General features: G+C 39.5%; 1 protein-coding gene across 6 annotated transcripts in view; it reads right to left on the bottom strand.

Annotated features, from left to right (window-relative positions):
- cdkl5 (cyclin-dependent kinase-like 5) overlaps positions 1–22719 on the bottom strand; it is a 35588-nt gene extending 12869 nt beyond the window's left edge. For all 6 annotated transcript variants that reach the window (XM_055045038.1, XM_055045040.1, XM_055045043.1 and 3 more), the window contains exons 1-13: positions 22232–22719; positions 17978–18320; positions 15267–15301; positions 7824–7869; positions 7598–7734; positions 7149–7269; positions 6798–6857; positions 5818–5908; positions 4400–4502; positions 3424–3510; positions 2864–2944; positions 2550–2725; positions 1088–1938 (exon numbers count right to left, since the gene is read on the bottom strand). In XM_055045038.1, the coding sequence (XP_054901013.1) occupies positions 1088–1938; positions 2550–2725; positions 2864–2944; positions 3424–3510; positions 4400–4502; positions 5818–5908; positions 6798–6857; positions 7149–7269; positions 7598–7734; positions 7824–7869; positions 15267–15301; positions 17978–18014 (1825 nt within the window). In that variant the 5' untranslated portion in view covers positions 18015–18320; positions 22232–22719. The remainder of the gene's footprint in view (positions 1–1087; positions 1939–2549; positions 2726–2863; positions 2945–3423; positions 3511–4399; positions 4503–5817; positions 5909–6797; positions 6858–7148; positions 7270–7597; positions 7735–7823; positions 7870–15266; positions 15302–17977; positions 18321–22231) is intronic.
- Positions 22720–23893: the final 1174 nt, after the last annotated feature.

The following is a 23893-nucleotide window of genomic DNA, read 5'->3' as shown; positions in this document are numbered from 1 at the left end:
CACAGTCGTGAAGTTCGCGGACGACACAACAATAGTGGGTCTCATTTCAGACAACAACGAGACCCACTACAGAGAGGAGATTCAGCAGCTCACTCAGTGGTGTTCAGCCAACAACTTGGTGCTGAACACAGGGAAAACCAAGGAGGTCATTGTGGACTACAGAAGGTCCAGGAGGACGGGTCACACTCCCCTTCTCATAGATGGAGAAGTGGTGGAGCGTGTGGACAACATCAAGTTCCTGGACCTCCACATCACGTCTGACCTCTCCTGGAATACAAACACCTCCCACTTGGTGGAGAAAACACAACAAAGGCTCTTCTCCCTCAGGAAACTGAGACGGGCTGGACTTTCCTCACGGCTGCTCGTGAACTTTTACAGGGCTACGATCGAGAGCGTCCTCTGCCTCAACGTGACTGTGTGGTACGGTAGCTGCACAGCACTGGAGAGGAAACAACTGACACGGGTGGTGAGAACAGCACAAGGCATTGTGGGATGCCCCCTCCCAGACCTGGACTCTATTTACATATGCGGTCAAGAAGAGAGCTGGATCCATAGCCATGGATTCCTTCACCCAGGTCACAGACTGTTTGTGCCGCTGCCATCAGGCCAGCGGTTCAGGAATATACGGACTACAACAAACAGACTGAGAAACAGTTTCTTCCCCACAGCCATCAGAGCCATTACTCCCTGCCGCCCCATCCCACACATATCATAACCTCGCAGTCACACATACACATCCCCCACCCCCACACAGCCATATTGTTCTGCACTTTGCCAATATTGGACCTGCTGCTTCTTCTTTAGTGTGGTTGGAGGGCCTTTCAGTTAATTTTAGTTATATATATTGTTATTATTGTGTGTTTATTTTATTTATTGTATATATTTGACTTTTTGCACGAGAGTTGCAATGGAAATTTCGTTGAATCCTGTTCAATGACAATAAATGCAATCTATCAATTTGTCTATCTAGAAACATAGATAGATAATCATGGTGCCAACTATGACTACTGTAGACCTAATATCCAAACGTTTCATGGGAACGAAAGCAGATGTATTTTATTTTATTTTCTTCTTAAGCTAAACGTACCCGGAGCCAATGATTTGTGTCTGGACTGGTGTCTCGATGAGGAATCCAACGTGCTGCTCTCCATACGGACATTTACGCTGCTGCGTGAAGCGGGGCTGTGTCCTGATCGGTCACTGTGTCGAGTCGAGGGACTGCCGGGCGGTCCGGGAAGACCCGACGGGGCATTGAGGTCCAAACAGCTGGCAGGGAAGAAACGGGCACTGGGTCCTACGATGGCTGGTGCGTTTGCGTTTGGGTCGTCTTGGTGAAGTCGACCGTCGCTGAGGTTGCCCACAGACTTGGCGTCGCTAAGAGCCCCGTGGCTCTTGGACAGGCTCAAATAAGACGCTGAGCTTTTAGAAGAGGACGACATGGATCCATGTGCAGAGTCTGCCATGCTGTGGGCATGGCGGCCATGTTGTTTATCTGCTCCAGACTGTAATGTGTTGGTTTTATTTTCCAGGAAGGTGTGCCGGCTGGCCTGCTGTTGCTGCTGTTGTTGCTGCTGTTGCTGCTGCTGAGAGCGAGACAAGCTTGGTTTGCTGTGGGTGTACTTTGCCCCATGTCCCTGATCTGACAGCTTTGTCGAGGGCCCCAAGTTGAAATCAAACTCAGTCTTGTTTTTTGTCTCCTTGGGACTGAGAAGGTGTGGCAGGTTGTTGTTAGCCAGGTCTTTGTTGGACGAGGCTGAGCGATTTAGGGTCTGGGACATGTACTGGACTTTCGGGTGGAGCGTAGGACTCAAACTCGATGGAGCCGGTTTGTTGCCATTCAGAAAACTCTCGTTGCTGAGGTGATGCAGGCCTCCATGGCGAGGGAGGCTGGAACATTCCTTGCTGGTTGATCGGCGACTTGAGCTCTTGCTGTGGCTCCTGGAGGGCCAGAGAGACGAGTGAAAGACTCAACTTCCTGGATCATCGCATTTATTTGCATGAATCTCACTTAATTCTTTTGCTTTCGCTGTGACAACTTACTTTTTTTGTGTTCAATTAACTTGAAAGTCACAAATCTTTAACTTAAAGATACTTTTTACTTTGACTTTACTTGAAACAACTGACTTCAGTGCCAGTTTCATATCCTACATCTGACCAGCTTAATATATATATATATATATATATATATATATATATATATATATATATATATAAAATCATACAAACTCAACTCATTAAGTTTATCCAATTTAGAGTGAACTCTCAAAAGTGTACACTTCTGAGAAATTAGTGAGATTAATGTAAATGAGTCTATAATATGAACTTCAACCCAAATACCCCAGAACAATATGCTAAAATCTGAACGTTTTCATCCTGTCCAAAGCCAAGTGAGTTACAGCTTTAATTCAGTAATGCCTTTATTTTTCTTTCTCTAGTTATTTACCAAAATAAATAAATACATTCCAGTCAGATTCCAAATTGATCATGATAGCATGAAGTTTTGTAAAAAGTTGGGTTTTCTCACTATATGTGAATGACAGCGAGCTTACCTTGTAGGGACTGTATTTTCTCCGTGGTGGTGTGTTTTTCTCTTGGACGAGCGCGGTGGGTTTGGAGAAGCAGGAGAAGATTTCTCTCTCTCCGCCTGCCTCAAAGGCTGGAAAGCAGGATGGTTCAAACACTGCTCGGTTAGGAAGCGCTCGGTGGGGTTCAGCAGCAGCATGCTCTGGTGGAAACAGAAGCGGAAAAAAGGTTGTTTGGAGCTATTAGTCAAAAATCTTTTGAGTCTGGTGAATGACACATTTACTTTAGAAGATTTTCAATAGATGCGCAAGTGGGAAAGAATGCTTCAGTGTAAATTTACCTTCATCAAATCCAACATCAAACCACTCATGATTCCCTGGTACCGTCTCTCCAAAGTCTGAGGATGGGTAACTGTGGGAAACTGGCACAGGGAAAAAGAAAAAAAAATCCTAGATAAAATGTTTATCCTCAGTAACAGTTTTGTTGTTTTCTTTAGACTCATATTACACTTCACAAAACAAAGTAAATATTCCTGCCCGTTAAAAAAAAAAAAAAAGAAGAAGAAAGTAACTCAGTTCGTATGACACGGATCACATTAAACAGACTACTGAGTTTGCACACACATTCACAAACACGTAGCTTTTCTCAGCCTTCTGGGACATTTTCTCTTGCTGTTAAGCTGAACACCAACCACCTATCTCATGAGTCATATCAATCCACTCAGTCATGGTGCTGGGAACACTGCCACGAAAATGAAACGGATAGAAAGAACAGGCAGGAGAGAAAAGGATAAGGGAGAAGAGCGGAGAGAGGGAGGACAAAATAAAAGCAGAAGAAGGACGGAAGAGAAAATGAAAGGAAGGAAAAAAGGAGCGGAGGGAGATTGTTTGTGTTTCCTACCCGGATTCCATGAAATCGCGGGTTGTTGTAAAAGAGTTTCATCTGTTCAGCAGGAAGAGGACCCAGAACCTTCTGGATGGTGAAGAGCTGGAGGTGAACATCAGCAAATCAAGAAAGCAGACTGAGCTCATCCGATTCTTGGCGTAGCATTGCAACTGCAGCAAAAACTTCTGGTGCATTTTCTTTGTTCTTGGAGGTCAAATTCTCCAACTAATCACCTAAAGTCTGAACTCTGACCAGATAAAAAACAGTGTGTCGTACATATGGTAAGATAACCGTTTACAGAGTTTTTCAGCCATTCTGAATTTCCTTATGTCTTTAAACCAGCAGAACAGCACAGTGCTGAACGTCCCTTAGTGCACTGTCAACATGAAAAATAATTTCGAATATACTTCACATTAACAATAATCTAGGATGTTGTATATATTTTTTGGCTCATTTTGCCCACCTATTAATTTGGGGGTCTTAGGCACAGCTTCCTTATGCCTTGGGCTGGCTCTGCCACTCTCACCAAACTCTTTGGCTGTCTATAAAATGAGTTTATTGCCTTACACCAGAGTTTGTTGTCCAGTAAAATGGGAAGGATGAGTGCGTCTGAAAACCACATCGGAATAAAATGACAAGGCTGAAAAGAAACTGCAGAGTTGCGGATCTTTTCTTTGTTTTTGTCCTTGCAAAAGTGACTGCTGTGACTTTTTATTTTTCAAAAGCACTTGACGCTTTATTTCAGCTTATTGACATTGAAGAAGACGGTGATAGTTATCCAGATGACAGCTTCCTGTAGATCCGAAACACCAATTTTGTCACAGAAAGTTTATTTTAAAATTGCTTTGAAAAGACAATAAAGCCCAAAAGAGAATGCTTCCACTGGATACAGGAAAAGTTGTAGGACCTTTAAATAAAAGGTTTTCATGTTTAAAAAATATCGTTTATTCACCTCCTTTCCAAATTTAGTACCTGCTGCTGCTCTACCGACCTGATCAATCTCGCTCTCCCCTGGAAACAAAGGCTGTCCGTCACTCAGCTCCCCCAGAATACACCCCACCGACCACATGTCCACAGCCTTTCCATAGGGAGCCCTGCAACAAAGTGAAACAATACCTGTGATCACACCATTTATGCAGAAATATCATTCAAGAAAGACATTTAAGTGAACAAAACAAGAGGCCTGTTAATTAGGTAGCAAGGCGCTAATGACAACAATAGAGGGTGATGAGGGTGAAAAATAAGCCACAGAATTAAGTAGATATGATTGCGAGAGAATTGCATCAGTCATAAGTGATATCAAATTGTATATTTTATGGCTCCCAGCGAAGATTTCTGCACAGTGGAGAATCTGGTGAGAAATGGTGAGAGTTCTGGCAGCGGAGAAGCAAAAGGAGCGCTGGTGTTGGAGGGAGAGAGTGTTTGAGTGGGAGGCATTCAAACGCTGTCTCTGTAAATGTTCCAGGGCATTTACTAAATCAAGCCACAGCAGTGCGGATAGATGACGTTCATCTGTCTCCAAGCTAGGATGGACACTGGTTGCAGCAAAAAAATTACCAAAAAAAAAAAAAAAAAGAAGAAAAAAAGAAAGCGATCCGCATTATAGAATTAAAAATAAATCTGATGTTTGATCTCAAAACACAATACTGGAGATTCGTGGTAATGTAGCGCATAGCTCACTGATCTGATTACAAGTCAGTGCCTTCGCCAACCTAACATTACATAAATAACCAGCATCAGAGATGCTCTGCAATCAGTCCATACCATTAGGATATCATGTTAGCCTTTTAAAATCCATTAGGAATTTAGCACATCCTAATGGATGTGACTTTACAAAGCTGCACAGTTTAAGGAACCTTAAAATGATGCCTTCTACATCCCACAGTTGAAACCCTTCCCTGTGATCCTTTCCACAAAATGCGGCCAATGCAACGAATGACTGTTACCAGATGACGCCTCGCCTGAAACTAGTTTAAGTCAGGGCCAAGATGTAGTTCTTGGTCTGGTGGAACAGGGAGAATTTCCTCCCACATGCACATTTGTTCATACTAACATTTTCACCTGACTTTGCCTCATTGATGAAATGACCAAATGAGGTCAAAGGTCACTCGGCACATTGAGACTATGACATTTGCTGGATGTGGCATTGAATCTTTATGTATCTCACATATTTCTGAACACTCTTGTAGCCATTCTTTGTCATATTAGGTTATGCGTGTCATGATTTTTCTTTCTTTTTTTAAATATGTGTTAATAGGCCATATTTGTGTAATTTAGATATTTATGAAATGTAATAATTCATAAATAGCATGTGTTCGGGAGGTTCAATGGTTGAAATGCATGTACTTATTTTGCCGGAAAAATTTGGGGATTAAACGGGTTATCATCAAAATTAACATAGCGACCTACCCCAGCAGCAGCTCAGGTGAGCGGTACCACCTGGTGGCCACATACTCGGTGTAGTTGGCATCCGTTCCTTCAGACAGGTTACGAGCAAACCCTGAGCCAGAGGAGGACAGAGATAATCACACCAAGTAGACTTTATTTTGTCAACAGCAATGCATAAATGACCAATTAATAACAGGAAAGGAGATTCAGTATTTAAATTGCTTGGACAGCCACAGTGACAGCATGCTAACGTTTGCCATGTGACCAGACTAATTAGTTATGTGACTGCAGGCGATCTGAGACTCCACTTTAGATAACTGGTGTAGAGAGAATCCATTTTAAGCAAGGAAAAGTCACAGTAAACAGAATGCCAGCTCCAACAGTGAATACCAAACAAGTCTCACCCCAGATGACTCAGCATTAGCCAATTATTCAGAGCCAGCTGACCGTGTCAGTTTTGCGAATACGCATCCAAATGTAAAATACACACCTAGAGCACTGTGAAAGGGCAGATCCATCAACTACTAGTACCTTTCCATCAATGTGTTTCTCAGAACAGGAGGGTTTCTGTTACTAACATCACTATCATTTGACAAAGATGTTACCAATTAACTAATAATACATCAACAACCACCAGGGTATATTAAGGATGCTGATTGGCAGTTTCCCAGAGGCAGATTTAATTTCTCGGATAAATCAGTTTACAAGGTAGAAAAAGGTGGAGTTTTGTATTTTAAACCAACCCACAGCAGCAAAACTGAGCACCATTGAATCACTGATCTGGTTAAATAATCAATATGATAAGATGGAAGACATATCAGGATGATTACTCAACACCTATTAAACACCTTTGGTTTTAAAAATATTTCTTTCTTAATCAAAGCATCAAAGGATACTGGCTATATGACATTATATAGGAGAAAATGAAAAGATTGATTACTACATTAAAAATGGAAGATGTTACTAGCTTATAAACAATAGGAGGTTGAGGATACACTCACCAAAGTCACACAGTTTAAGAACATCATCGGAACTGATAAGAAGGTTTTCTGGTTTGATATCTGAAAGAGAGATGATCTAAATCAATATCTTATTGAATTCAATAATCAAAAATTTTAAGTCACAGTTTTATCTCTGTCATGCAGGGTGTAACATCGGTTAAAGATCCTTAATAACAAGCACTGGTGACGTCATATTCACACGGATTGTTTTGCAGCTAAAGATTTGTCTGGCCCTGCAGTGACAATACCAGCAAAGCTTTGGAAAAACATGGGCAAGATGCTGGAGAAAGGAAACAGTGACTGAAATCATGTAAAAGAGTAGAAGGGAAGCAAACAAATACGACCTCTGACCTCTGTGTACAATTTCATTTTTGTGACACCAGTTGATGGCTTTGATGAGCTGGAAAATGTAGCTGCGAACTTTTTCCGGCGGTGCACCGTTGGGAAATTCCTCCAGCAGTTCAAGCATGTTCTGAAAAACCACAACAATGACATCATAAAAATTCAGACCATAATCCGTCCGTCCGTCCGTCCATACTTATCACATCTAGAGAATTATGCTGTGTTGAATTTTCATTTAGAAAACATAATAAAAAATGTGTTTGGACACCCTGGCAACACAACAGGAAATACCAGTACTTACTACCAGCACAGTTTCCATGTTGCCATGGTGACACCTTTTTTTTAAGCTTAACTGAGCAGTCACCATCCTACGGCCAGGGATGAAGCAGCATAAAGAAGTGGTGTGTGCACAGCATGCAGACTTGATTAAATAAACATGGCATCGATGTCATCCTGACCCTCTCAACATATTCAAAGACGAGGTAGAGCTTCCCCCTCCTGCGAAAAGCCTCTTTGAGCTCGACGATGTTGTCCTGCTTCAGGGTCCGGAGCATCTTCAGCTCCCGAAGGGTCGTCTCCTTAACCTCCTCATTTTCTGAGTGGGTATTAAAAGACAAATATGTTTTTTACTTTTACCATTTTTTCCTTATTTGTGCCCATCTTTTTTTTTTTTTTTTTACTCACCTTCACTGTCTTTGAACTTCTTGATGGCCACCAGCTCATTTGTTTCCTGTGAGGAACAATGCTTTGTTTTAATGGGACAAAGGTGCCTAATGTCTTTAAAAGAAGTCATTAGGCTGCTCTTAGTCTTCTGACACTGAGCTGTGGGAGAAACTAAAACAGAAACGGGCTATGCAATGTGAGCTCCAAGTAAGTGGTTAGTGTGCTTTAACATAGTATTCGTATACTGAATATTTGTATTTGGAACCAGGTTACAGAAATGCACAACTACCCAAAACATGTGCACCACTCAGAATCAGTCAATAAAATGTATATGATTATGCATACAATCACACCAAAGTGCTAAATTAGAGTTATGAGACACAATTTCTTGTTCTTATTTTTATTCCCAACACTGCTAAAGAAAATGTCTGAGTCTTTAGATACCTAAATGCTGTGACCTGAACAACACAAAGCAAACCAAAGGAAACGAATGCCTAGCAATAATTCAAAGACGACTCAAGATATGTTCATACACAGCCCATATATGTACAAATGCATTCTTGTTTACAATCTTCTTCTGACTTGATACAAAAGAAGGTTGTACATTGTACATTTATGACGTTATTGCATGATTTAAATATTAAGAAAGTCCAACTGGGACAGTTGAACTTTATTTTTGATTACTCAGATGTACAACAGTTGATGTTAAGTTTGAAACAAATAAAACTAAATGCTGAAGTTAAATACCGTATTTTTCGGACTATAAGCCGCTACTTTTTTCCCGCATTTTGAACTAAAAGCCCACTTTGTGGATTTTCTTCAACCAACAGGGGCTCTTTAGTAGGAAATGAATCACTGGAAGTCAAAATTTTAAATAAAGAAAGATATATATATCAATGTCACATTAAATGTGAATTAATTTCTGAAATGATTATCCATGGCCTCAATTTTTACATCACACACCAGGGGTGTGTCACACTGAAAAAAAAAAAAACACAGCAAATTCTGGCTTCAACACAAAGGATTTTTAAAGACCTCTGTATGTTGTTTTGATTCCCCTAACATATTTTCCGCAGTTAGTTTTCATTAAACAAAACACAAAATGTTTTCAATAATTCCATTGGTGGCCGAAGTCCTTGAAAGCTGTTTTTTTTCTGTCATCTGTAACACCCTCAGGATGCAGCAGTGAACACAGGGGGCCAGAGAGGATTACATCATGCACTACAGAGTCCTTGGCTGCTCTCATGTTCCTCAATTGTTCTTTTGTCTACAGCGGGTCAGACATCACAGACGACCGAATCACTGCGATGAAGCAAGGCGGCGCGGAGCTGCCTGTCACTGGCAGTGCTCTCGCTTATATCTGCCCATTGTTACGTGAAGGTGTAAATACAAACTTGTCAGTTTAAAATTAGATGATCATTAGCAAATTGGATCGTACAATGAAGATTCACTGCGACGGCAGCGCTGCATGCTGGTTGTGCAGTAATGACTTTCGATAAAAGGGTAGAAAGAAACAACAACCTATTATCAAAAATGAAATGTCTTTCTGGGCCCATTAAGCATATATGACATTTCAAACTGCAGCTGCAATGTGCTGATGATGCTTATGTTTGTGTTACATCTTTGACCTCTTCTGATTAATCTTTTTAACGACCGATAACTCAGCACTAAAAATAACCTTCAAGATCGCAACTGTCTGATGAGCTCATTATATTAGTGCTAATGCTTGATATACAATTTGACATTGAGGTTTCAAAGGAGTCTCAATTTAAAACTATGCCCATGACTCATAGTCTGACATTACTCAAGTAAACACACTGCAGGTCTTTCTGAAACTTAGCCAACACAATTATAGGCAATTGCTAATAATTAATTTGTCTTCTTACCCTGACGGTACTACACAGTGACACCGTTTCTGCACCGGGAGACAGGCAACTGTGTAGGTTGTGATATTGTCACTCCTAAAGCACAAATTCAAGATAACACATAAGCCTCCATACAAACACCCACATATGCTAAACAACACTTGCATAAAGTGGCAGAACAGGTCCTGGCACACAAACGCTTGACTAATTAAAATGTTCCATCAAGCACACACTGCGGCGTAAAGTCCCTATAAATTACACTGGGACGCCTATTTAAAATTAATTTCCTTCCTTTGTTGTGATGTTCGGGCCTACTGTGTCTCCTGATTGGGTTTCAACCAATTTACAGTGGCATTATTTCCCCCTGGCCCGTCTCCGTCATACACAGGTCTGCTGTAGTCTTCTAACAGGGTGACCCATTTACCAACACTGTTTAACACACCCCTCTGCATCACTTCCTCTCCCTCAAACACACGTGCACCCATTGCTTCTTTCTCTCTCTTCCAGCTGGGAAAAGTAAAAATAACTGCTCTCTTGCAGCAAAGCTAAAAACACCATTTATTGTCAGGGTCCCAGGCTCCCGCGTGCAAAATTGAGTCTTTCCTTTTGTTACATAAGTGGGAAACATGTCATATGTCACATTAGTGAGTCAAAGGAAAGAAAAGGCACTTTAACTTGACTGTACTTCTAAAGCTGCTGGTTAATTTGCATGCAGATTTGTTGAAGAATGACACATTAATGCTGTAATAAAACCAGAGACAGTAAAAGTATTTGCCTGGTTAGTCGGTCTCCAGGTGAAGAAACAGTTTTGCATTTCTCTGTATGTTTCGTGTTGACAAAAAGACAAACGTATTAAATGGAAATTCACCATGTTTTCACCTTGTCTTGTGAGGAGTCATTATTCATACGGCTTATGTTTTGATTTTTGTAGCCAGGTGTCAACTTTACTGTTGAAAAGTTGATCAAGATGTTTGATCTGTTCCTACATGCATCAAATGACTTGGTATCCGAGGAAATCAATAACGCAGACTGAGCTGAAGACGAATTAATTTAATCATTCACTCCATAAACTGTAAAAGCAGAAAGCACATCTCCAAAGGTCAGGCTCCCAAATCAAAAGGCAGTTTACAGACTGGAGACGGGAATCAGCTGGTACCGACTGTAAGCTGTCATCTTTAGAGGCGACGAAACAGAGCCAATGTGCAGGCAGCCACTGACAAGGGGAGATCATAAAAAGATTTAAGAAACTAAACTCACAATGCTCAGGAATTGTCAGAAGAACTGGGACAAGGAACAGAGCTTTGAACTAAATAAGAATCAGGGCACGAAAACTGGGAATCTGGCATATTCTGAGAGAAATCAAGAAATCAATGGATCAATGGATGAGGATAATGAAGTAGTTTAGGTGAATGGCATGAGCAAAGATTACTGGAGAGGATGAGAGGATATAATAGAAATGGGACACAGACTAATTACACAAGAGAAAGTAAAGAAAGTAAAATAAACAAAAGAAAGAAAGGCTAACACTAATCTAAACAAGCTGCATAGAAATACACAAAGAACAAAATGAAACGAAAGAATAAATCTATAGGGAAAGACTTTATCAGCATTAATGAGGAGAGGGGACTGAACAAAGTATGACAAGACCTGAATTGAAATAAAACACTCAAACTCAATTCATTACCATAGATATTCAAGAAAGACAGACTATAAAAAAGGCCTAAAGGAAAGACAAAATATGGCAGACGCTATGAAGCATAAGGACCGAACAACCGCAAACCAAAAGTCAAAAATCCAAAAACTGACAGGAAACCAGAGATGTGCAAATCATTATTCTGAAGAGCCACTTTTTGATTTTTGCAGTCTGTCTGTCCGAATTTTATTATTTTGAACATTTGACAATCAATTCTTCACATAACTTTTGTGGTGTGCTAATAAACTGACAATACATTGCTACATTTGTATTTTTGAATAGGTTTTATTTATTTATGTGCAAATCTCATAAGACCAGCATCAGTCCTCCACAAACAGAGCTGCTAAGTCTTTGGGTTTCCAGTCAGAAAGATAAATGGCAACAGAGTGAGAAAAAAGACATGAACAATGTGCAAGCTAAGCAAGTTGTTCAGATGCTGAAAGAGGTGGAATAAAACACAGAAAAAAAACCCTGTGTTTGAAGCATAAATTTGATCTTTGAAGTTTTTTTGAAATATTAAAATCTGCCACCTCAGTATCGGGTTTCGTCCTCTTAGTTCCAGGTATCATAAGGTGCTACACTGATAAACTGAACTGTATTGAAATGACATGGCTTACTGTACTCTCCCACTGCCCAAGAGCTGATAAACACTGAATTTCTTGCTCGATATAAATAAATGCACGTCTAATTACGTGATTTTATCCTGCAGTTATGTTTGTCAAAGATAAGGACAGAGAAAAGATTATGAAAGGCGTTTTCTTTTCCCGTTTGTCAGGCACACCAAACCAAAACCATCCTCGTCTGGCATGTTTACAGCAAAGCATCATGAATATATTTGTTCTCAATAGTCAATTTTCCTGTCATGGTAACGTTCAGTTCTCTTTTCCGAATTGTAATAAGACTTACAGCTATGCTTAATTATCAGTGTGGAAGCTTTGAGTGACGGACAAGTGCGGTGCCTTTAAGGTCTTTGTTGTAGATGAGACTATTTAGGGCCAGCTTCAAAGCGTGCAAATACATGAGGTTTAATTATGGGGAACCAAGCCATCAATATCATGGCTTTACCCCAGGTAGAAATAGGCTGAAAGCCAAGATTAGGACCATGTGAAAAAAAGTGTATTAGCAATTATAGCGAAACAGAAAACTCCATGAAAAGGAAAACAGCTGATTTTCCAGGATACGGCCAGACAAAGTCTTTGAGCTGCCAGTATAATAAGGTTCTTTGGAGAAGATTAAACCATCCTGATAGATCAACCTAAGTCTGAGCAATACTGGAGACAACTAACTGAGGAAAATGAACATAACCCTCCATTACTTGCTGCTCTAACAGCTGATTGGTGCAATCTCCCAGAGCAACAAATGTCTTTCCTAGTATCCAAACCACAAGTATGATAAACTAGACCAGGTTTTAATGACAATCAATCGTACTAGAAAAACTAGAGGCTAGCATCACAAAGCTTAAGGATCTGGTGAACTGTTATTTCTCTTTATGAACAAAAGATAACACTTTATGGTGACGTCTATGCGAGCATATCGATGGCGCATCTGTTTTATGCAGAACAAATCAGTGACAAATGATAAAATATCGGCTCCTTAAAAATGCGTCATGCTTAGCAGTGAGCTATATTAAAGTCATGTAAAGCAACTGGACACATGGATAATCAATTTTATCAATACTGAATAATTATTAACACTTAAAAAAGCCGAAGGAAGAGCGCGTCCTGTTTCAGCTTCAGAGTGATTTGGTGTGAAACTAAACACCATGATGAGACTGAAAGAGATGTAGCCTGCAGAATGTGGCATATTAGTCTGATAAGAGCTTTAATTAGGTTTCAAAATAACTTGATACTGTCATGCTACATGTCATGGACATTCACATCCCATCCCAACCAGCCCAAGTCAGGGCCCAAGTCCAAGGAATCTTAGCCTGAAAGCAGGTCGCAACATACTATTGGAAATCCTCCCCAAAACACTAAAATATATTTTAAGCAAAGACAGAACTTACAGAGAGCTTTAAAGTCAAAATGAAAGTATATTTCTGCAGAGTCACAAAGATGGGAAGGGCAATAATTTTAAATGGCTGGCAGGTGAAAAATAATATTCTAGCTTAAGAGTGAGGGTGCAAGACAGTGGCCCCTTTTTTCCAGAAAACATCTAAAACTAGCTAAAATCTTATGAAATACTGAGGTAGAATGTGTTTTTAGCATGATGAAGCTGAATTTGAAGTTTGAGTTCCAGTTTCAAGAAGTATGCTTAACAAAAAACACAACAGTTGCCCTTTGACATTGCCCATGTGCAGCATCAAAAGACGAATTTTCATTCATGTAATGAGCAGCTCAAATACCAGTCAGTGTTGATTAAAACTTTACTTATCTACTAGAAAACTGAAGCTAAAGACAGAATTTTCAGAGTGACCTTAAGCTTTCACCTGATTATGAAAGAAAAAGTCAATGTCAACATTTCCATTCAGTTGAAGTAGGACCCAAATGCAGGACTGGCGCAAGCAGAGAACTAATTATGAATGTTTAATGAAAAAAAAAAAGAACAAAACCCACAGACAAAACAGGAATCCCTGGTAGGAGAACGACAGGAATTAAACAGGGAGATAACAGGAGGAACCAGCAAAGAGTGAGAGCAACAGAAGTGTTTAAGTGCTGGAAGAATGAATGTGGAACAAGTACCTGAGCTGATTTGCTGCAAGTGTGAGAGAAACAGAGAGAAAGAGAGAGCAAAAGTGGCTCAGGGGGAGAGGGAGAGTGGACAAGGGAATAAATTTAACCCTAAAGAATGAGTGGACATAATAAACATAAGAAGCCTCACATTCTGTAGAGTTATAAGGAATAACTAGACATGAGAAATAAACACTAAACAGGATTATGTATTTGCCTCAGCTGAATATTACCAGCTCTGACTGACCAAGACCTGGTCATTTTAACTAAAAATATCACAAAACAGACTCTAACCTCAGGAGGCTTTACATTCTGTAAACATATAATACTATTTGCTAAAACACAAAGTGGCTGGCGATACAGTTCATGTTCAACACTATGTATAGTAGATTGTGTCATACTAATGTAAAGCCTGGGGCAAAGTTAGATGATTTAAACGTACAAGTAGAATAATCTGAAGGACGTAGAGTAACACGAATCTGTTTTATCAAACACAAACTCAGTGATTCATCCCCAATATTAAAAATGTCTAATTTTAACCTTCAATGCGATTATTCAGCAGAGTGGAACAATCTGTTTTATGAGTTCACAGTGCCACATTTTATCTCATAGTTATATAAAAAAATCACTTTTTCACACTGCATGGCAAAGAGAATTATAAAATTATGTGTAAAGCACAAATAAGATGCAAAAAGGGCTGCAGAGGTGTTCAGTGATTCAGAAATGTGCAGCAACAGCAGCTATTAGTCAGATTAAATTCTTAGTCAACATCTGTAAGTTAATGAAGCTGTCAAAACAGGTGGTTGTCATATTAGCAGAAATCTGCCATTAACCCAATTTCTTTCCGTTCAGTTGTGCATATCAAATATTTAGAGTATGTACAAATGTTTTACACATAGACTGTGTCTCCAGTTTTTGCCACTGATTTGCTCAAGCAGGTTTTAAAGCTTTTAAAGATTGCTTTTAAATATTGAAAACAGTCCACCTATTCCATCACACAAAGTCTGAAGCCTGAATGTGAAAACCACAAACGGACACAAATATTGTTTTTATGGCCTCCCTTCATGTTGATGCTGAGGATCTTTGCTAACCAGGCTTAAAACTGAACAAAACAAAATCATCATTTTCTTTAAACCCTGTATGAAAATTTGATTTTATCCTAAAATTAAAGAAAACAAAACCAAACACCAATAAGACATCTCTTACGGATGACAGCAAGATCAGAGGAAATCCTTACCTTATGTCTGCACTTAAGCACCACTCCATATGCACCTGGCAGAAACGAAGGGGGGACAAAACAGAGATCAATAACATGCACTCATGATGCTACTCTGATATTATGTTTTGGCTTGTAACCTCATATAAAGACGTCTTTAAAGAACACAGCAGTAAAGATCAGGCAGTGAGGATGAGGTAAACCTTCTCTCCCACTGTTTGATGCCTGAATCCTTGTGAAATCTTGACCCAGAAGTCACCCTGTTGCATTCTGTCATTGTTAAGGCATTTGGACTAAGTCCAGACAGCGAGATATGGTTAAATGTATACATCAGATCAGTCCTTTAAACCCGAGATCCCCAACCATCAGATTGCAGACTTCTACAGGGCAGTGGCACCAGGATGGGGTGTAAAAGATAAATATGTTTTGTAATTTCCGTGGGACTGAGAATAAGAGTGGTTCATTTTGAAAGAACCCACTCTGATCTGCATCTGTGTGAGCTCATCAGCATCTATGACTAGGTGGATGCTGCAACCTCACGCTGTCCAGGTTGCTGCTTGTGCTTCAGTCGGTGCAGCTAACACAAAACCACCCCGAGTCCAACATTTTGCCCAAAAGCACAAGTTTGGTCTGTGGTGAGCAAAAAAAATCCTGCTTCAAGTCTTACATGTATACATCAGAGTGCATGTGAAGGTGTCACATCTGGAAAAAAATGTGACACCTTCACACCAGAGCGGATGTTTTGTGCTTGTGGAGTTAAAAAAAGCTAAATCATCTTTCCAAAGAAAGAAAAAAAATCCCATCTAATTTCAGCATACGTCTCTTTTTTTTAACATGCTGATGGTTATGTCATGGTTTGGACTGTTTTACTGCAGATGCAAAGTTTCAAAACAGTCAAACTGGGTCATGAACAGTAGATCTTACTAAAGAAACAAGCAACCAGCTCCATGTAGACGAATTGGTGACGACACAAATCCAAAAGATTTAAAAGATGATAGTTTTACAGCATATACTTGTGGATAACACAACATCACTGCAAACTACATACTATTAGTGTTTTGCTTTATTGTGGGGAGCTTGATATAATCATTTTTCAGGAGATTGTCATGCCCAAGGAAGCAACCTCACATTAAGAAAACAAGACCAAAGAACTGCAACCCTTTCAACTTGCAAGTGACTTGAGAAAAAGAAAAGCAAGTCAAAAGTTGCTTAGAATAATGACTTGGCAACACTGTTCATAAAGCAAGCCAACAACCCAAAGCACACACTGTGTTTTGAAGAACAGTAACAATATATTCTAATAAAAATTAATAGCTGTCTTGCTGTGCATTGGATTTTAACACAAAATGAATCAAAATCAAAGGAAACAAATAAAAATAAAAACAAAATGTGGTCTTGTGATTTACTGCAAATTCTTTCTTTTTTGCATATTGCCACAAAATCAGGTCTTGGCAAATGTTAAAGAAGTTATGATATATTAAATCAGTTTTGAGCTGTTCTTTTTTAAGATTTCAAAAAAGAAATCTTAAAAAAAGCAGCCAATCGGGTCAGCTGCTTAGTATAATTTAGCATATTACACTAAATTTTCTGAACCTGTATTGTCTTGCAGTCAGTTTACTGCTAATATTTGTAATTTTCTCAAGTATAATTTAATACATTCCAGAGATAGACATTAAGATATTATTTTCTTTTCGATGTTTGACATGAGCATAGCTTTTAAAGTGCGGTTTGAGGGAGCGCCTGTGAAACTCAACATTTCTTGCCGAGCTGGAAGTGGGTGGAACATGCCCTTTAGGCTGCTAGAGGACTTCTTATGTGGAGCACCAGCAAAAGATGTGGTGGATTTTTTTCACTCCTCGTATCAAAACGAGAAGCGGTTTGAGAAGATGCGAGCAAACGCAATTAGGAAACAACTGTTAACTTTTACACGGAGAGAATCGGGTCAGCGGATTAAATTAAAGTTTAAGCGATCAGAGGGAACAAATAAAGGATTCAAGTTCAACCCAGAACCTTGTTAAGAAAGTAGTTTTCATTCAATCCATTTTATTGGTGAAATTTGCTCAAAACAAATGTAACAGAAGCATTTGCAGCTTTTTTTTTTTAAGTTGAGCTCCATGAGTAGCTACTCAATGATAAACTCCGTTGACAGTGTCAGAGTGATGCAAGGGAAAAATACTTTTTGTTCCACATTACCGAATTTGGAGTTTGGTAAAACCATGTTAACGATTTTATTGGCATTGTGCTTTGGTCTGAGCTTTGGTCTGATGACACTCAGATCAAGCCTTTTTGTAAATTGGTTAAACCAGCTGAAAAAAAAAAGAATCAGGTTTAAGGCTTGTTGCATTTGTTTGCAGAAGTAATTTTGCCGTTGAATTAAAACACTGTTTTCAAATTTTGACACATCATCTACAATTTGTAGATGATTTTCATCTACAGCCACAACATTTTCCTTCTGATGTCTGCACATCCCACAGGCTTCTGCATATTTTTCAGCATAAAAAAATAAGATAATTTGCTCAGATCTTGCCTGCCTGCTATAAAACTGTAAAGATGCTAAATGTGGAGCACATACGACAAAAGTTATGAATAGAGTCCTGCCGCACAATGCAAAACACTAAAACTCTCATGAAAAACATGCAGCATGACACATCAGCGTCCCGAGTGGTGCAGATCATCAGCATTAGAGCTGGAGGTTAACAACACCATTTAATCTGCCGTGTGAAACCACCCACCTTCTCCCACAATGCCAAGGACTTCAAACTTATTCATCACATCACAGAGAGTGGGGTCTCCTCCACTGGGTGAAAAGTGCTGCTTAGACTTTAATAGGGACACTCCTGCTTGGACCAGCAGCCAATCGGGTCGGCTGCAGACTCGCGGAGAAACATGGCAGGCCTCTGACAACAAGCCATCTTTACTCCTCCTTGCTTTTCCCACGGCACACGTTTACTCAACGTCCTCTAAATGTCAGTTTCCTTGTATTAAAATATCTGACTGGAGTTCTTCTAAATGTCCTTTTACTTCATATCTTTGTGTTACTCCTGTGCCTTTATCCAAAACTCCACATGGGGGAATCTGGAAGAGAAAACAGAGAAGTGTTTGAATACTTTGCCTGGAGATCACTCCAATCTCTAATTCATAATGCTTCACACAGTGGGTGGAGCACTGGCTGTGAACCACGCACATGAAAATACGAGGCACACAGAGTAAAGGCATGACTTTGACACAGATTCTACCTCATATCACCTTTCTTATGCAACAATTCCTGATCACAGAGTAGAGGTGAGGTTAAGGCTAATGCACTCTAAAAGTAGGTCTTTTCCTGATTCAATTTCTCTAGAGGGTTGGATTATTAAACTCGTTTCCCTTCTTAATGCATGAATTATTTCTAATTTGCAGTGCAGAATATCTAAGATAGAAATGTTTGAAAGTGCCCGGTTGAAAGTAGAAACTCACGGTCAGAAATTGGTGTAAGAAGTCAAAACATCATTAATGCTACGACCTGCTAAATGCGAAGTTGAGTCCACATGTAGTTCTTAAGATTTCTTAAGAGTCTCTAAGCACAGCTCGTTAGATTTATTTTCTTAAATAGTTAAGAAAAGGATATTAAACCAGATGTTTAGCTACACTATATAAAAAGACATCTTGCTTTCTTATTGCTAATATCTGACATTAAGTCAGTCTAAAGTTTTAGATCAGTTGGGATTACCAAAAATCATTTCTATTTGCAAAAACCAAAATACCAAGAGACAGATTTTTGGGAACATTTTGCTAAAAATTGAGCTAAAAATGTTTTAAGAATAAAATTTTGCATATTATACTAAATTTTCTGAACTTTTAAATAATTTGTGAAACCTCAGATGACAATATCCTTTTTTTTTTTTTTTAACTTCCTGATAGGTTCACAACAGTTTTATCATAAAATTGTTAGCTGTAATTCCTAACTTTAACATTTTATCCTTGTTTACAATCCATATTTACATGGGTTATAAAAGTTTTGCAACCAAGCAAAATCTATAAATGATAAATTAGCACAGTGCATCATAGCCCCAACAATGTGGATTTCATTTCGTCATTAATAAAGTGCTTAAGAAACTGTATTTGATTAAACAAAGTAAATAAAAACGTTAACTAAGTTTAATTTTTCTGGGCTTACATTTTTTAATTTTAAATTTTGGATAAGTTTGCATGGTCTAACACGGTACAGAAAAAAAAAAAGGTAAACACTACAGTTTTACAAAACTATATCTATGGACAGACAGGAAACAAAGCTTGATCATCAGATGCAGCGGCAATCAATTACACATCGCTAAACAACTTAAATAATTGAGAAGTGACATCATATTGAAAAAGCCGTGCACCATTTTACTTTCACGAGTAGCATAAAAACCAAGCCTCTAGACAGAGCACACAACTTCAGGACTTGGCAAAAGAGCTGCAGTGTAAATCTAAGTTTCTGTGACAAGACAGACTGTGTGAAGGACACTGGATTATGCAAACACTCATGGACAGAATCCCAGAAAAATGCATCCAAAAAACAACACTGCAAGAAGGCACCTTAAAAAGAAGAAAATGGAAATTTGATCAAACAAAAGAAGCACATTCTTTACTCAATTTACAGTGAGAGCATTTTTTTTGTGTGTGTTGTGATGAGATCTAGCACAGCTGGAATGAAACTGACTGGGACTAATAAAGGATGTGTTTGTTTTCCTGAGGGTAAATCGCAGAGATGAGTGTGTAATGGATTGTTGACGGATCAGTACAAAAGCTGTTAAAATACTAAATGAATAGAAGGGATCCAGTGACACTTTTATCGACAATTTCCTCAGACTCTAGAAGCTGCAGATAAATATGCCAAAAATCTTAAATGCCACAAAAGAAATTCTAAGAAAAAATCTTTAGCCTCTTCTTTAATTAAAATTGAGTAAGAATGTCTGTATATGGGTTTCAGACACTTTACAGAGTTTATTTATGTCCCTCCATCTGTTTTGCTTGTTTCAGTAAAAAGCTAAAGAAGTATTTGGCCCATTGTTTGTATATGGTACAATCATCCTTATCACTGGGTCTTTATAGTTACAAGGAAACATTTATGCCAATGACAAAACACCAGCTGCAAATCAGATTTCAAATGATCCCAGCTTTACATTAGAAACAGAAAACCCACAATCATGTTAGCATGCTGGTATGTCACGTTACAACATGCCAACTTCCAATTATGTTTGGAAGAATGTCAAAAGATTTTGGATATTTTTTTTGTATGGAATATTTTTAGTAAATATTAAGATTTATACCAAATCTACTGCTAAAACTCTGCCAAATCTCCCCAAATTCTCTGCCTGTTCTCTACCTTCAAACATTTTCAACACCAAACCAGATCATCATAATTTTATTAAATTTAGACATTCAGGATCTCAAAGCCAGTTCTTGGTCCTTTAAGGGATCTTGGCATGCATAACTTTGCTGTAATATTTGAAATTCTGCCTCTCAGAGCATCAACAAGAACTTTTCCTCACTTTAATCAACATGTGATTTGTGAGTGAGGTTCAAGATCGGGCAGACAACCTTACACGTAACAAGGTATCATTTGTCTTTCTTGTGAGTGAATGAAAAGTGTAGCAGCCTTCCGTCAGCCAGCTGACCAGCTGTGCACAGCAACAGCGAGGGGTGAGGGGTGTTAAACTACTCTATGCTTCATACAACCAGAGAAAACCCCAGTTTTTCCCTGCACTTTCCATGGCAACTCATGAAAAGGACTTTAAACCTCCAGATAGTACAAACTACAATCTGAACCACACCTGAATCAAATGGCTGGATTAAATCATCAGTCCAGATCCACTGAGTCCTGCTAACAACCTGATTATTTGATTCAGAAGCATCACATCTCGACGTATTTGGCACCTCTGTGTTAGAGGTTGTGAAACTGTAAAAGCACCAAATTGGGCATAACCTAGATCAGATAGAGATATGAAAGAAGTCGGTTTCTGGTTGGACATGAGAGAGGGATCTCACAAACAAATAACGAAACAATGCAAAATGTGTATTAAAATGGTGATTTGGTAATTTTTTTTTTCTCTAAACTAGAACTATTAAAGATCCTTCCTGAATTGACTCAACTAGTTTTGTAAAAAAAAGAAAAAAAAAAGAAAAATTTGATTTATTCAGCAGAACAACAGAGCAAAAAGAAAAAGAAGAAAACACTTTAATGTTGATTTGGCTCATGTGTCCATGTGTGGGCGTTTTCCTATGCAGTGTGCAGTCCACACATCTTAGGCTTTCCAGGGAAAAGAAATGAGATGTGGATGTGCAGGCCATCGGTGGAGGATGTGGTGCTGAGGGGGAGGGAACAGACAAGTTGGAGCAACTTGAAATACATTCAGACCTAAACATTTATTTGTTACCTAAAATGGTCAAGGACGTGTTTTAATGAGCTTTCTTGTTAAACTTAATGAATTACCGGTAATGTCGAAAGAGTCACAGATAGAAAACCGAAGGTTGTGCTAGAAAAAGAAAAGAAAAAAAAACAGCAATAGGAACAAGGGAGTTTGAGTGTGCGTGAAATTAATAGCTTGGCTCGGGCGTCCGCGCGCACGAAGGAGTGTGCGCTTGCGCGTGACTGTGATGTGGAAAGGAGGGAGAAGCAGGGAGGCTGGTGGGGTGGGGGCAGTGGGTTGGGGAGGATAGTAGCTAATGCTGCTCTGCTCTCTCTCTCTGCACCGAACTGCGTCTCCGCCGCCGCTGCGGAGCGGAGCGCAGCACCATTCCATCGCTGTCCACGCGTTTCTCAGCCTACACAGCAACCAGTGTGTACATCACACAGGGCAGCCGGAGCACGCTCACCACAGTGCAGCACGGCGACATACACTGACAGGGCTCTAGAGCCACCCGCAAATCCACAAGAATGACATTCACTCTTCCAGCGCGCACAAGGGTGAAATGAGTCAGATGGTAACGAAAAGCGCTGGCGATCCAACCAAAGCGACGCTTACCTGCATACGCGATGTGTCGCCTGTGTGCGGAGGAAGCGGTGGGCATCGTTCCCTGGGAAGAGCGATTATGTGGGGAGGCGAAGAAACATCCTGTGGAGCGACAGGGGCGAGAAAAAAGAAGCACGTCCCGCGCGTCGTGACACGATCAAATGTCCTCCCCGCTTCGGCTCTGGGGGCAGAGAGGACCCGGACCCGCAGACATAGCGTCGATGACGGAAGGGTCAGTGTGCCGTCAACAGTTCTTCCGAGGCTCCGCGTTCGCCTCAGCATCAGCTGGTTATAGCAGCAAAATCGTCATTCCTGTGAGCGACGCAGCCGAGAGCCAATAGAAACGTGCGCGTTCCAGCAGTGCGCTCGCATCCACCGCGAGCTGCGATCAGATCCAACTTTGATTAGATCCGGCGCAGCATCTGTTGAATGGGAAGTGTTTTGGCTGCTGCTCGCCTTCCTCTGGTCGCAGAAACAACAGAATCGGGTCCGTCTGCAAGACCCGCCGATGAACAATCTCTATCCTTCCGCCCAGCCGCCGCTCCTTTCTCTGTCGCTTCCGCCTCCCCTTCAGGATGACACTAATTGAGGAATCAGAGGAGTTAGCAGAACTCCTCAGTGTCTCGACCTGTTTCATAACCAGGAAACGTGTTTTTAAGCTGCACCTTCATGTCAGATGGACGGCTGTGCAAAAAAAAAAAAAAAAAAAAAAGAAACCCATAAAAAGCACAAGCCCCCCCCCCCCCCAAAAAAAACAAAGTTATTCTGAAGGCCATGCAGTTTGACCTCTACAACACAAATTAGCTGAAATTGAAGGTGAAAACGGTCCTTACAATTACATCATCACATCAAAATGCAAAGATTTTTGAGTATATATATATATATATATATATATATACTTTTAACTGAAACAAAAAAGACCTACATATTGGCTTTTTGCTACATTTTTTTGTTTTTAATTTTGTACGTTTGAAACAAAGCAGGAATCAATATTTTCTCTCTTCATTATTTGCAGAACAGAAAAAAAATACAAGAGTTCAACTTTGCAAACATAAGACATTTTTAAATATGACTGACACTTCATCAGGAAAAAGATCATCCAAATACGTGTGCGTCACCATCATTGGTTTTGACATTCATGATAACACGAAGAAGAGCAGATCCACAAGCAAACTTTCTCACTAACGCTTAAAAACACACACAGATTTGAATGTGTCGAATAGGAGGAACATTTATTTGACTGGCTAAAAAACAACACATTCAGAATGACAACATAGACAATAACATATAGACGCATGAAGATCACAAGCCCGATGGCTGCTTAAATACACATCAGCAGTTTAAATAATAACTTGAAGACAGAATCAGAATTAATTTTATTGTGATTGTGCACAAAAGAAAGCACGGCATAATAATAATAACAATAATAATAATAATAATAATAATAATAATAATAATAATAATAATAATGACATAATTACGTATTTTATATAATTCTAAATTGTTTATTTTGTTGATCATCAGGATTTACGCTTCAACTTTCTCTGCGTGTGAATCAGAGGGCAATTTAAAAAGAAAAAACAAAACAAAACATGAATGACATTGGCTTGCACCATTGGCCTCCACCGTCTCGTTACGAAAGGGAAACATGAGGACATTTCTGTCCAACTGGAG

Source organism: Poeciliopsis prolifica, unplaced genomic scaffold (genome assembly GCF_027474105.1).
Source record: "Poeciliopsis prolifica strain line A6 unplaced genomic scaffold, Auburn_PproV2 SCAFFOLD021, whole genome shotgun sequence".
NCBI classification, from domain to species: domain Eukaryota; kingdom Metazoa; phylum Chordata; class Actinopteri; order Cyprinodontiformes; family Poeciliidae; genus Poeciliopsis; species Poeciliopsis prolifica.
This window is presented reverse-complemented; position numbering and strand designations above follow the sequence as displayed.